Source organism: Aquila chrysaetos, chromosome 17 (genome assembly GCF_900496995.4).
Source record: "Aquila chrysaetos chrysaetos chromosome 17, bAquChr1.4, whole genome shotgun sequence".
Lineage (NCBI taxonomy): Eukaryota > Metazoa > Chordata > Aves > Accipitriformes > Accipitridae > Aquila > Aquila chrysaetos.
The window spans coordinates 21,247,695-21,259,567 of NC_044020.1; the positions used below are offsets into that span (position 1 = coordinate 21,247,695).

General features: G+C 47.5%; 1 protein-coding gene and 1 long non-coding RNA gene across 2 annotated transcripts; one reads left to right on the top strand and one right to left on the bottom strand.

The window, feature by feature from the left end:
• Positions 1-582: 582 nt before the first annotated feature.
• NECAP1 (NECAP endocytosis associated 1) lies at positions 583-8,822 on the bottom strand. The gene is made up of 8 exons (XM_030040256.2): positions 8,467-8,822; positions 7,065-7,165; positions 6,810-6,914; positions 6,319-6,400; positions 5,799-5,907; positions 5,531-5,717; positions 3,078-3,171; positions 583-2,957 (listed from the first exon to the last, which is right to left on the bottom strand). The coding sequence occupies exons 1-8, from the start codon at positions 8,805-8,807 to the stop codon at positions 2,909-2,911; spliced, it is 1,068 nt and encodes a 355-aa protein (XP_029896116.1). The 5' UTR covers positions 8,808-8,822; the 3' UTR covers positions 583-2,908.
• Positions 8,823-8,922: 100 nt separating this feature from the next.
• On the top strand, positions 8,923-11,873 carry LOC115352310. Its single transcript, XR_005934189.1, has 2 exons — positions 8,923-9,449; positions 9,856-11,873. It is a non-coding gene; the product is annotated as an uncharacterized LOC115352310 (long non-coding RNA).

Below are 11,873 nucleotides of genomic sequence, written 5' to 3' on the forward strand. Positions count from 1 at the left end.
ATTCCTTTGTCACCGAGGCCACTGCCCCACCTGCCTTGCTGTGACTCAGCTTCCAGCTTGCTCTCCCTTTCAGAGCAGCCTGCCCTTGCTGCTCCCTGACAAAGGGCCCACTCAGCTCACCTCGCACATCTCTGCAGTCAGCAGAGACTGCTTCCCATTAACAAGCATGGCAAGAATCAACTCTGAAAACATCTGTAGGGTGTAGAAGCCTCTAATGTCCGAAATGCTAAATGGCAGGGCAACTAAGTTTTCTCACTTGCTATTTTTATCTACATTCTTATCAAGCATCACACACCCCCCTACAGTCAGGCCCGTTTCCATGTTCCATATTGTTGGGGTTTTTTTTACCCCATTTGTAACAGCCATAGGTCATTTTTGTGTCCTTCTTCCCTGCTCCTACTTCTTCACTCAGACAGAGCCTGAACCTGTTCACTCCTAAAGTTGCTCTTGTCCAGTCTACAGGCCATAATGCACTTGCAGAAGGCTAAGTAGGCTACTAGGATCTTGCTGGAGACACAAAGACCTTCAGTCTGCAGGGCTTTCAAAGGAACAACAGTTTGACAACTTAGAAGACTCGTGACATTCTTTTCCCCAATATTACTTGTTTAATTACCATTTGCACCAGTACATCTTATGCTTTATATACATATATCTTTAATTTTTGCTTCTTCAGCTTTTCAAATACATAATATATTATCTCCAGAATACTAACTAAGACAATACAGAAGAGGCTCCTAGTTAGTTGTTAATTGGTGCCACGAACTTCCTTGGTTTGGGGAACTGATACATAGTTGAAATGACAGGACCGCACAACGATTTGAGAAAAAAAAAAAAAAAGAAAAGAAAAAGAAAACAAAAAGCCAACCAGCAGAGTCCATGACTTTGCTAGCAGATTATAGCCACTTAAAAAATTCAGAGGAGGCAGGGAGTTTAAGTACAATGAGACTGCAGGACTGACTATGAAGGTGGGGCAGGGGCGGCAGGGGGAACACCAAGAGAGCCAGGGGATCAGGATTAAATGACTACTTAAAATACATCCAACAGCAGTCTGGTCCCCACTTCCACAAGTGGAACTGCAGCAGCTTTAGAGCTATTTTCAAGAATTTTGTTTCCCAGAGGGATGGTCTAAGTGAAACTTTGTCTCCAAAATGCCCTCAGTGTAATAAGAAGACAAAAACAACAAGAGACCTTTGCAAGTACAAGGTGCATACAGCTAACTACTCTCTTTTAAAAGCCTCACGAGGAAATCTTTGCCCAACAGAAAAAATTTACTTGCACGGTGTGCTAGCAGAGCATATCCCAGTAACAAAAGTGTTGCTGCTGGTTGAGTGTTCAAAACAGGAAGAAGCCTTCCAGTGAAATACCAAAATCCTAGTGTTCTAGTAACTGGGTACAGCTGTAGAGTCACTGAGATCACCGTCCCAGCTCATGTTTTGGCTTATCAGCTAGCACGGAGGGCAGCTAGCATTGTGAGGTTTCCAGCCTGCCCACGGGCTTTGCCCAGAGTAATCAGCAGACTTACAACCCAGATCACATCCATAGCTGCTGAAGATGGAATAGTGTCCAGATCAAAGGGCCTTAGGAAACTCTCCCAAAGAGAACAGGAGAGAGTAAGGGCCTTTTACCTCTTTCTAACCCCCTAAACCACACAGGAAATAGAGTGGGTTTGGGGCACATTAAAAGTAAAAAAAAAAATCCAAGTTACAATAACCAGCTCACATCCCTAGAAAGTTAGCCTCAGAAGAAAAGCCACAAGGAACACAGGTGGGAGAATTTCACTGCCACAGTTCTCAAGGTTTGGCCTACTATACATTTCCTGCCCAAACGATAAGTGTGAGCTGAAAAGGGGAAAGAGACTGTCCCTTCAGCAGAGAATAATCCACTGTCCCACCATAGTTCTTACTGTGGCATGGATATGCAATACTTGTAACACAGTGCCAAGTCACAACACAAGGCTCAGGATTGTGACGCAGGAACGTGAAATGCTGAGTGGTGGGATTACCTGGTTGTCATCTAGTGCAAATAACTACCAAATTATAAAAACAGGCTTTTTTTTTTTTTTTTTTTTAAAGCCATTTCCAGTTAAAACAGCTTAATGACAATGAGGCCGTTGCATGGGGCGGGAGGGAGAAAAGACTTAAAATGAGAGAAGTCCCTTCAGTGAACCTGCAAGCCAAACAAGGAGCCTCAAGATGGGGTGCCCACCTGGAGCTACAGCACAATGGCAGCAGGTCTACTCAAGGACATGCATGACTCCTCCCACAAGAGCACAGGAACATCCAGCACTATCAAGAATTGCACCAAAGAGAGGAAGAGTAATGTGTGCATGGGGAGGTGCACTCCTCACCACAGATGTAATTAATTAAAAGAGGGTTTTGTGTTGAGACAAGACCTATCTCCTTACAGCTTCCATTTACAAGCTGCAGCCAAATGCAGCTGTCCTCAGCACTGCAGGCCAAGCTGCAGAGACTTGAGTCACTACTGAAAGCAGCTGCAAAAAGCAACAGTCTAACCAGAGAAAATTTAAAGGACAAGGAACCCAGAGGCACCTACCCAGCCTCCTCCTGTACCCACCTTCTTCAGGATTCTTGCTTTACCTGTATGGAAAGAGAGGGAAAAAGAGCTAGGATGTACCATGTAATGGCCAAGTGGGTGGAAGAAATGAGGCTACCTCTCTCCTCCTTGCCCATCTTGTGAGGAGTCAGTATGTTCTCTTTAGGTTCAGTGGTTTCACTGTGGGACCAAAAATAGTAAGTTTTGACTGAAGTGAAGATCCAGTTTAAAAGGGAAGGATTGTCCTGATTTGTTTTTGATTGAAGACTAGAGAGGTTTGTGCCCCCTCTGATCCCATTTGGTGCCTCTAGAGCCTCTTGGTCATCAGTTTGTCACATTCCACTGCTTTGACCATTCAGAACTGGACCCAGTTGGACTGCTGAGGAGCCTGATTGGGAACAGCACTGAAATAAAGAGAGGAGAATCAAAGGAGCAGATCTAATATGACTTCTTAACTTTTGGCTCTTCCAGTGCCCATCAGGACACTACCCTTACTGTGCGCAGTTTCATTCACCACAGTTTACCTGGATGCAGTGCTGAAGTCTCCCCAGAGGTCTGTGGTAGCTGATGCTGGTGCCTTGGCTGCAGATGCAGGAGCATCTAGGTCTAATAGAATATCTAAGGTGGAAGGAGAGGAGAGGAAAAAAAAAAAAAAAAAAAAATCAAACTAATCAAGAAGAAAACCCCACAGGCATTTAAACTGTCACCTTACACAAACTGCTGGATGCAGGGGCAGTGAATCTTTGAAGCGACTCCTGCTCTCCTTCCAGAAGAAGGAAGTTAGACTTTTTTTAAGGATTTGTTTTTTGTTGGGTTTTTTTTTTTTTTTTTTTTTTTTTTTTGCAATAGCAACTCCTTTTGCTGAATGTGCATGGAGACTCCAGCTCATGCTGCAGGGGTACATCACCTTCAAGAACTATTCAGTCTCCACCTAGCATACCAACTGGCAGATTTGTGACACATTACCTCTCCCCGTAGACATAAGGCTCAGACTCAGCCCAAGCTCAGCAATCATAACAGCTGCCAAACAGGCATCACCTTAACAGTACAAACCATGCACTGGAGCCCAGCCCTATTCAGAAGCTTGTGGTTTCTTCTCACTCCGATCTGTGTACAGCACTGCTAAAATCTCTGCCTTCACAAGAGTATCATCAGCTCTGCAGACACCTCTGTATGGTCACACTTCTAGTACAGAATCCAGAAGACTGCAGCAACCTCTTTGTTACAGAATCACAGAATGGTATGGGTTGGAAGGGACCTTTAAAGATCAACTAGTCCAACCCCCCCGCCATGGGCAGGGACACCTTCGACTAGACCTGGTTGCTCAAAGCCCCATCCAACCTGGCCTTGAACACTTCCAGCGATGGGGCATCCACAACTTCTCTGGGCAACCTGTTCCAGTGTCTCACCACCCTCATCATAAAGAATTTCCTCCTTATATCTAATCTAGATCTAACTTCTTGCAGTTAAAAACCTGTGCCCCTTGTCCTGTCACTACAGGTGCTGGTAAAACATCTCTCCCCATCTTTCTTAAAAGCCCCCTCTAAGCATTGAAAAGCCACAATAAGGTCTCCAAAACAACCAGAAGAAAGAAGGAGAAGCTTTGCTTGGTTAGTTTGGCTAGCTGGAATTTCCTCAAGGCAGACCAAAATGAGACACTCGCAGGACATCTGGGGAGCTAGTACGGAGGGTACACAGGGCAGAGTTGGAGGCGCGTCTCACCACCCTCATCGTAAAGACTTTACTCCTTATATCCAATGTAAATCTACCCTCTTTCAGTTTAAACCTTTGCCCCTTGTCCTTCACTAAAGGCCCTGGTAAAAAGTCTCTCTCCATCTTTCTTACAAGCTCCCTTTATATATCAAAAGGCTGCAATAAGGTCTCCCCAGAACCTTCTCTTCTCCAGGCTGAACAACCCAAACTCTCTCAGCCTTTCTTTACAGAAGAGGTGTTCCATCCCTCTGATCATTTTCATGGCCCTCCTCTGGACCCACTCCAACAGGTCAATGTCTTTCTTGTACTGGGGACCCTGGAGCTGGACACAGTACTCCAGGTGGGGCCTCAAGAGTGGAGTAGAGGGAGAGAATCGCCTCCCTCAACCTGCTGGCCATGCTTCTTTTGGTGCGGCCCAGAACATTATTGGCTGCAAGTGCACATTGCTGGCTCATATCCAATTTTTCATGCACCAGTATCCCCAAGTCCTTGTCAGGGCTGCTCTCAATCCATGCATCCTCTAATGTGTATTGATACTGGTGATTACCCCACTGCAGGTGCAGGACCTTCAACTTGGCCTTGCTGAACCTCATGTGTGTATATATATATATATATATGTGTGTGTGTGTGAATATATATATATGTGTGTGTGTATATATATATATGTGAAGTTCAACATTCATATTTTATTATTATTTTCATATATAAACAATATATTTATATAAAATTATATACATATTTTTAAAATAAATCGCTATACCCACAATACCACTATACTTTACACCTCTTTCTGCTGCTCATACTAAAGCTTCCTCTCTCCCTATTCAAAGCCACTCAAGAAGTGCTTTTCCTGCATCTTTCAACAACAACCACAACTGTGTCTGTATTTTTCTGAAGAAAGCAAGTAACTGTGCAGTACTTTTCTGGACACCCTACACAGCTCTGCCAGTGTCCCTAAAGCACAAACAAATTCAGAAAAATCCAACTATTTTAATGTCATACCCAAGCCCCCACAGATCATTTTGACGAAGTCACTTGTAGCTCCTGTCCTTGCAATAGGAGAAACCAACACTGTCCTTGCAAGGAGAACAAGTAGGTATTATTAAACAAGCATGGAGATCCTCAGGTCAAAGAGAGCAAAGCCCTCATGTCTCACAGGGCACTGTTGGCACTAGATTGAGCACTGGTTCCCTGAAGCAGGCCTCAGTCCTCTCTATGCACCTACTAGTGTCTGACAGACCATTTGCTCTATGCTAATGTTTACCTGCACTGCTCACATTACTGGATTTCAGCACGGGTGGTGGCGTGACATGGTTGGCAATGGCTGCGGAGGAAGGGGGAGGTATAGGAGGGACTGCAATCTTGCCTCCTGGTGGGGGTGGCAGCAGGCTTAGGCCCCCTGATCCAGACACACGGGGCTTGGCTGCTCCTCCTTTCTTTGTCGTCATGTTCTGTATAAAAAGAAAGGACAAGTGAGGAAGAGTCTCCATTTCTCCCTCCAGAAAAAGAAGCAGGGTAAACTGGGCTCTTACCCCAATGTTCAGTTTGATGGTCTGCCCTTCCTTAAACCCTAAGTCTAATTTGGGACGTGTATCAGCTTCCTGGGACTCCTTGGAAATCTCAGTCTCCTGCTTCACCCACCTAAAAAGAAGAGAGGAAGACATCAGACCCTGTGGCAAAGGGGAACAGGGTTTCAGAAAAATGCATGGTTCCTCTCCCCATCCCGCCAAAAAACTACCTTGCCTTGTCAAACCAGCTACTTCCCTACTCCCAGTGTAGTACAGCAAAAAGCTGTGACCACCACAAACCCAAGAGACTGCCTAACACTGTACCTGTAGCATCACAGGACTTAAGCTTAAGACTTGCAGATCTGACCCCGCAGGACTCTCAGCTTGCATGACAGTTGGCAGCAGACACTCAAGTGTCCCTGATGGAGCCAGAGTAGGGCTTCATGACCATCCCAAGGAAGCCTGCACTAAACGAACATGCACCACCACCCGCCGTGTTCTACAGGCCAGAGGAAAACCAGCATTCTAGAAAAGCACAACTCACTTGAAGTGATCCTGCAAAGAGACGTTGAAGTCAAAGGCATCACCACGATCCGTGAAGCCAATGCCTATAAAAGCACTTCGTCCTAGCAAGAAGACAGGAGGAGTCATTGGACGTGCCCTGCAAACGGGCCCTTGTGTTCATTCACTCCAAAATCCTTCTGCTTCTCCTAAACCACTCTGTGCTACCTCCCTCTGACAGACCTGCAGCTGGACACCGGCAGCTCACAGCAGTTCATTGTTCCTAGCCTTCAGGATGCACCCTTCTTCCCACATGGCACTCTCAGAAACCAAATGTTCCTTCCCAGCCCCTGGACTCTGTGCAATGTAGAGAATCCTCCTCTGTTAACCTTGCCTTCCTACCCCTCCAGGCACACTACCCAGCCTTTTCAGCGCTCCCAACACCATTCCGATGCCCCTTGCATATACCCAGCTCCATCAGGCTAAGTCTCCTCCAGCTCTAGCACTTGGCACATACATGATCCCTCAACTCACCAGTCCCATCCTGAATTCGAATGACAAAATAGCGGCTGGAATCTGTCACAGTCTCTACTGCAATGCCAGGGTATTGATCTATAGGAGCCTGGGCAAAGAGTTCTCCTGCAGACAAAGAATTAGGTGTTAAGGAGAGCAGCCTCTTGCTAAAGTGTGGCCAGGGCTGCCATGCACAGCTTTGACCAGGCTTAGAAGCACAGGCTCATGAGCAGCAATCACGGTCGCAGCCTTGCCAAACCACAGCTTTTCCCTTACCTGAAACCTTATCCTCCAGTTTTATGTATGCAGTTTTGCCTTTGGAGGTGACGCGGAGCCGCCCTGTCCAGTCCGGATGGTCCAGTTTCCAGTCAGATGCCCTGAAAAGAAAAGCAACTGTTCACTGACCATACATCAACCCCTCCACTTCTGCCCAACCATCTCAGCAAATGCCTCTGCTCCCAAACCTTCAATGCCTGCAGCTGCCTTATTTCACTTCTCTCCCCAAGCGATATACGAGGTGTCAGCTCCTCTCCGTTGCTGCCAGTCAACACACACAGCTCTGACTGGCCTCTTTCCTCTGGGTAAAGGGAAATAGATACAGTCCAGAGAACATCAACTCTGGCTTTACCTTTATAAGCTTACAGAAGAGGGGAGACTGAAACCCAGGGACTGACTTGGAACAGTAAACCCAGAAGTGACTAATAAGTGACTTGTGAGCATCAGGAAGACCCCCAAAATTAATTAATAGTATGCTGAAAAGCCACTCCATTATTCTACCCCATTGTAAAATAATATCAAGTACTTCCAAACCTAGAGGCAGCTAGCTTACACTAGGTAAAACATCATACACACAGCCATCTTGAGTAGCCCATTAAACTTTTTGCTACAGACTGTTGTGAAGGGAAAAAAGAAAGGAAAAAAGAAAGAGAGAAAAACCTCAACCTATGGGATTTTAGAACTGGAAACAAACACCTGCGGCAAGGCACAACATCCACAGTGGCAACAGTCTGCCAAGTTCAGCCAGTAGCACCAACACCCACCAGCGCTTCAGAGCACAAACCCCCGTCTCCAGCAAGTCTGTGGGCACAACTTACAAAGTCACACTCCACTGGCTTCAGCTAAAGAAAGAGAAAGCACTTCTAACTCCTGGTCCTGCAATCTCTTCTTAAAAATCATACTGGAACCCTTCCTGGCTTCCTCCCCGCTACCGCGAGAGCCAACAAGCCAAAATTCAACGTGCCATTATACGCCCGACTCGCATCCCAGCGAACCGGGCAAACTGGGAGCGGAGGTCAGCTCTGCCTGGCAAACCAAGTTACTCGGGCGCCTTCGCCTCCCGCACACGATTCGCAGAGCAGCCCCGGCTCCTCCACAGCAGGGAGGAAAAGGCTCCCGCTTTTAGGCGCGGGCCGCCTACAAGAGGCGACTCGAGTCCCCCAAAACTGCAGCCGGTGGGGGCGAAGGCCTCAGGGAACAGGCCTGACCCGCTTGCGGCCACAGGCCACGGCTTCCCAAGGCCCCGCTCGGGGCGAGGACGCCCTTTTCTCGGCCCAGCCCCCGGCTGCCCCTGCCCGCCCTGCCCGCGGGGCTGCGGCTGCAGCCCCGCGGGCAGGGCGGGCAGGGGCAGCCGGGGGCTGGGCCGAGCCAGAGCGATGCCGGGCCCCTGGCGTCCCCTCACCTGTACCCGCGGTTGGAAGTGCGCGGCGGGATGCGGTAAACGTTGACATCGGGCTTCACGCAGAGGACAGACTCGTACTCCAGCTCGGCCGCCGCCATCTCGGCCGTCAACACCAACAAACCGAGGCGAAGAGCGAGGGGTGGGGAGCCTAATAACCGGGGGCGCTTCCGACCGCCATCTTTGATGAGGGCAGACACCGCCTGCGGGAGGCCGGGCGGGAAGCAGGGCACGTCGTAAGGCGTGGGAGGAGAAGGCATCTTGGATCCTGGCAGCAACGCGCGGGGGCGGGGAGGCGGCCATCTTGGAGCCGGTTCTGACACAGCAGCGCGGGCTGGCGCCATCTTGGAGCCTGGCAGTTCCCTCACAGGGCCTGGCGCGGCCATGTTTGGTTCGGGCTGATGAAGTGGTGCCGGGCGCCATCCCGGAGCTGGGCGCAGCCGTGCTGGGAGCGGGCGGAGCCGGGCGGGCTAACGCTCCCCTGGGAAGGCCGGGTCCCGGTCCCGGGGGCTGGGGAGGCCCTGAGCTGCCAGCAGCCCCCCCCCGGGGCACGGCGGCGGGCAGGAGGGGCGAGGGGCGTTGGGCCTGGGGATGCCCTGAGCTGCCGTCCTCCCGCCAGCCCAGTACGCGGGGGAAGCCACGGCTGGGCTGTGCCTAAACGTGGGGCTGGGTTTTGTGCTGCCACACGAATACCTGGGGGGGGGGGGGGGAATCCCTGCATGGCCCTCCGCAGTGGGCCTGGGCACTTCTCCCCAGCGTGGTTTTCTTTCCTGCAGCCTTGGGTCAAAGCTTGGGTTTTAAGTGAAAATGGATTTTCGTGTGGCCAGTGGTGCTGGGATCAAGAGGCCTTTGGTAAAAGGAGCAAACTGAAAACACAGCACAAACCGTTACAAGTTTTGCAGCTAGAAGCGGTGAAAATGCCTGTTACGCAAAGGTTAATTTCAGGAGCGTGATTTCCCAGAAATGTGACCAAAACAAGTGTATAGGTACTGTTCTATTTATCAATATGGTTAGACTAGTAGCATTTAAACTGCTATTTTTTTTAATAGTGACCTCTCAGTGAAGACTGGTGTTGACATTTACTGCTATGCAGTAGCGTATGACTGAATCTCTAAACTACTAAATGCTTACTCTGAAAACTAGCAGAAAAGGCCTGAGAAAAGTTACAAAGTTACATACCCACAGAGCCGGGGGTGGGCATAGCATGGGCTAGTTGTACTGGGGAGTAACTTAAGCTACCCATGAAAGACTGAGTGAGCACAGTTCATTGCTGAGGGTAAAGCAAGAAGTGAATGAAAAGCACTAAGTTTGAGGAACTATTTTTTTCCAGTATGAAATGGTGTTAGTTAATGCAGTGAGAGCTGAAACGGTATTGTTTCTTGCTGTTTGCAGAGGTAAGTGGAACAGAGGATGGTAATGAACTGAATCGTAGCAGTCAAACAAGCTGTCCTTCCGTCAGGCCAAATGTCCAACTAGCCCAGCATTGTATCTCTGACAGTGCCTGGTGTAGAAAAACTTTGAAACAAAGGGAGTGTGTGCTGCTGATTCCGTAGATCTAGTAGTAAGGGAAGCTATTTTGAAGCCAAGGACAGGAATAGTCTTCGGTCATTAAGACTAAAAAAGTAGGATACTTGTAATTTAACTAGCATATCTAAATGTAACTGGCCTAGTTTTCCCCAGAAATGATCTCGACAGCTGTATGAGTAGATAAACAGGAAAGATGCATGACTGGTGTGAGCTAAGTACCTTAACAGATACAGAATGACGCAAATGCGCAGGTTCCTTTTCCCCTTCCCCTCTGCCAGCTTTCTCTGCCTCCCTGCAGCGGGAAGGAGGGGCTAACACGCTCTGCTTTGTGGCAGATTTTGATGCCCCAGGGAGCAGAGGCCCACACCCTGCTGTGTGGCTGCCCTGCCAGGCTGCACACTGGAGTGGACAGACACCTGCCTGGGAAGAGAGATTTGAACCCTTTCATGCAGCCTGTGCAAGAACTAGTAGGAATACACGGCAGGGATACTCAGTGCAGATACGTGCCACAGTGTAAAAGAAGGCTCTGCCTCCCTGCTTGCAATATGCCAGTGTTACATTGCTTGCCAGACTGCCAGAATTAAGGCAAAGAGGTTAATGGGAGGTGAACCTTGGAGAAGAACAGAGCTGCTTAAAGAAAGCCTGTAAAATGGTACAGAGTTATACTTTCCTAATATACTAGCCTACCAATCTGTAGTATAAGGGCTTTGTGGGCCAGGGGTTTGGTATGCATTTGTTAGCAGTATTTTAATAGACTTTCCTTCTATGGATTCATCTTTGCTTTTTCATCACTGCTTTTTTAAACTTACACTTTTGGTTACCCATATCATCCCTGGAGCCATGAATCTAACTGTGCAATATGAAAAAGTGTAATTTTTTGTTTTCAAACTTCTACCTGATCATTTCATTTGATACCTCCTAGTTCTTGTGCTAAAAGAATTCATGTCACCTTCTCCATGTGTCTCTCATACTGCCACTTAGATGTCCCTTTCCCAAGGTGAAGCATTCTCGTCTATTTAGCTTGTCCACCAAAAGAAGCCATTCTGAGCCATGGCTGTTTAGTCGTCATTTTCTGTATCATTTCTGATTCTATAATTGTTTTTAAGATCGAGGACCACTACAGCATTCAGTATTCAAGAAGCAACTGAATAATTCCTGTTATATTTACCTCTTGAATAGCATTGTATGTTGACATGATTTTTCATAGAACTTTCTGCGCTGACTGCTAAGTTTCTTCTTTGAATGGTAATAACTTATCTAGAGTACATCTCTCTGTATGTATAGTTATGGTTGCTTTTCAAAATTCAATAATTCACAATTAGCAATATTAAATTTTGCCTGCCTCTTTATTGTGCTGTCATTCAGTGTGCCACAATTCTCCTACAGTTCTTCTAGAAGGAGAGGATCTAAGACGAGAGAGTGGCAAAGGGCCAACTTTTATAAGGCATGTGAGGAAAGGTGCACAAGCAGCACCAGGACACCAGGAATACATCTCCCATTCAATTCCATTGAGACTTAACCAGCAGAGAACATAACGTTCTTCCGTCTTTTTCAAACAAGCATCGCTGAACCAAGAAAATACAAAGCACTGCCAATAATAGCTAAAGTTTTTAATTTTTTTACTTTTTTTAAAGGATTAAGCAGTGGGGTTGAAATCTTGAAGGAGAACATATTTAAAATCAGACTATGAAACCAATGGAGGATCCATATTCTTCCCACACAGAAATCTTCAATGAATGAAAACCAAGGAATAGCAGAAATCTTGGATGGAACTCCACAATGTTCAATCATATGCGGTGTGCAAATAAAAAGGCCTACACAAGTAGGGTAAAATGCAGGGTTCATGCCAATCTGTAGGTAGCCTCATAATAAACCATGCAGAA

What these genes read in the sequence shown, in the direction of transcription:
- NECAP1 (XM_030040256.2), bottom strand. Translation starts at nt 8,807, where the DNA reads ATGGCGCCAGCCCGCGCTGCTGTGTCAGAACCGGCTCCAAGATGGCCG. An exon ending in ACTGGAGGATAAGGTTTCAG is followed by an intron (nt 6,915 to 7,064) that starts GTAAGGGAAAAG and finishes CTTTGTCTGCAG; the next exon opens with GAGAACTCTTTGCCCAGGCT. An exon ending in GACTTCAGCACTGCATCCAG is followed by an intron (nt 2,958 to 3,077) that starts GTAAACTGTGGT and finishes TCTTTATTTCAG; the next exon opens with TGCTGTTCCCAATCAGGCTC.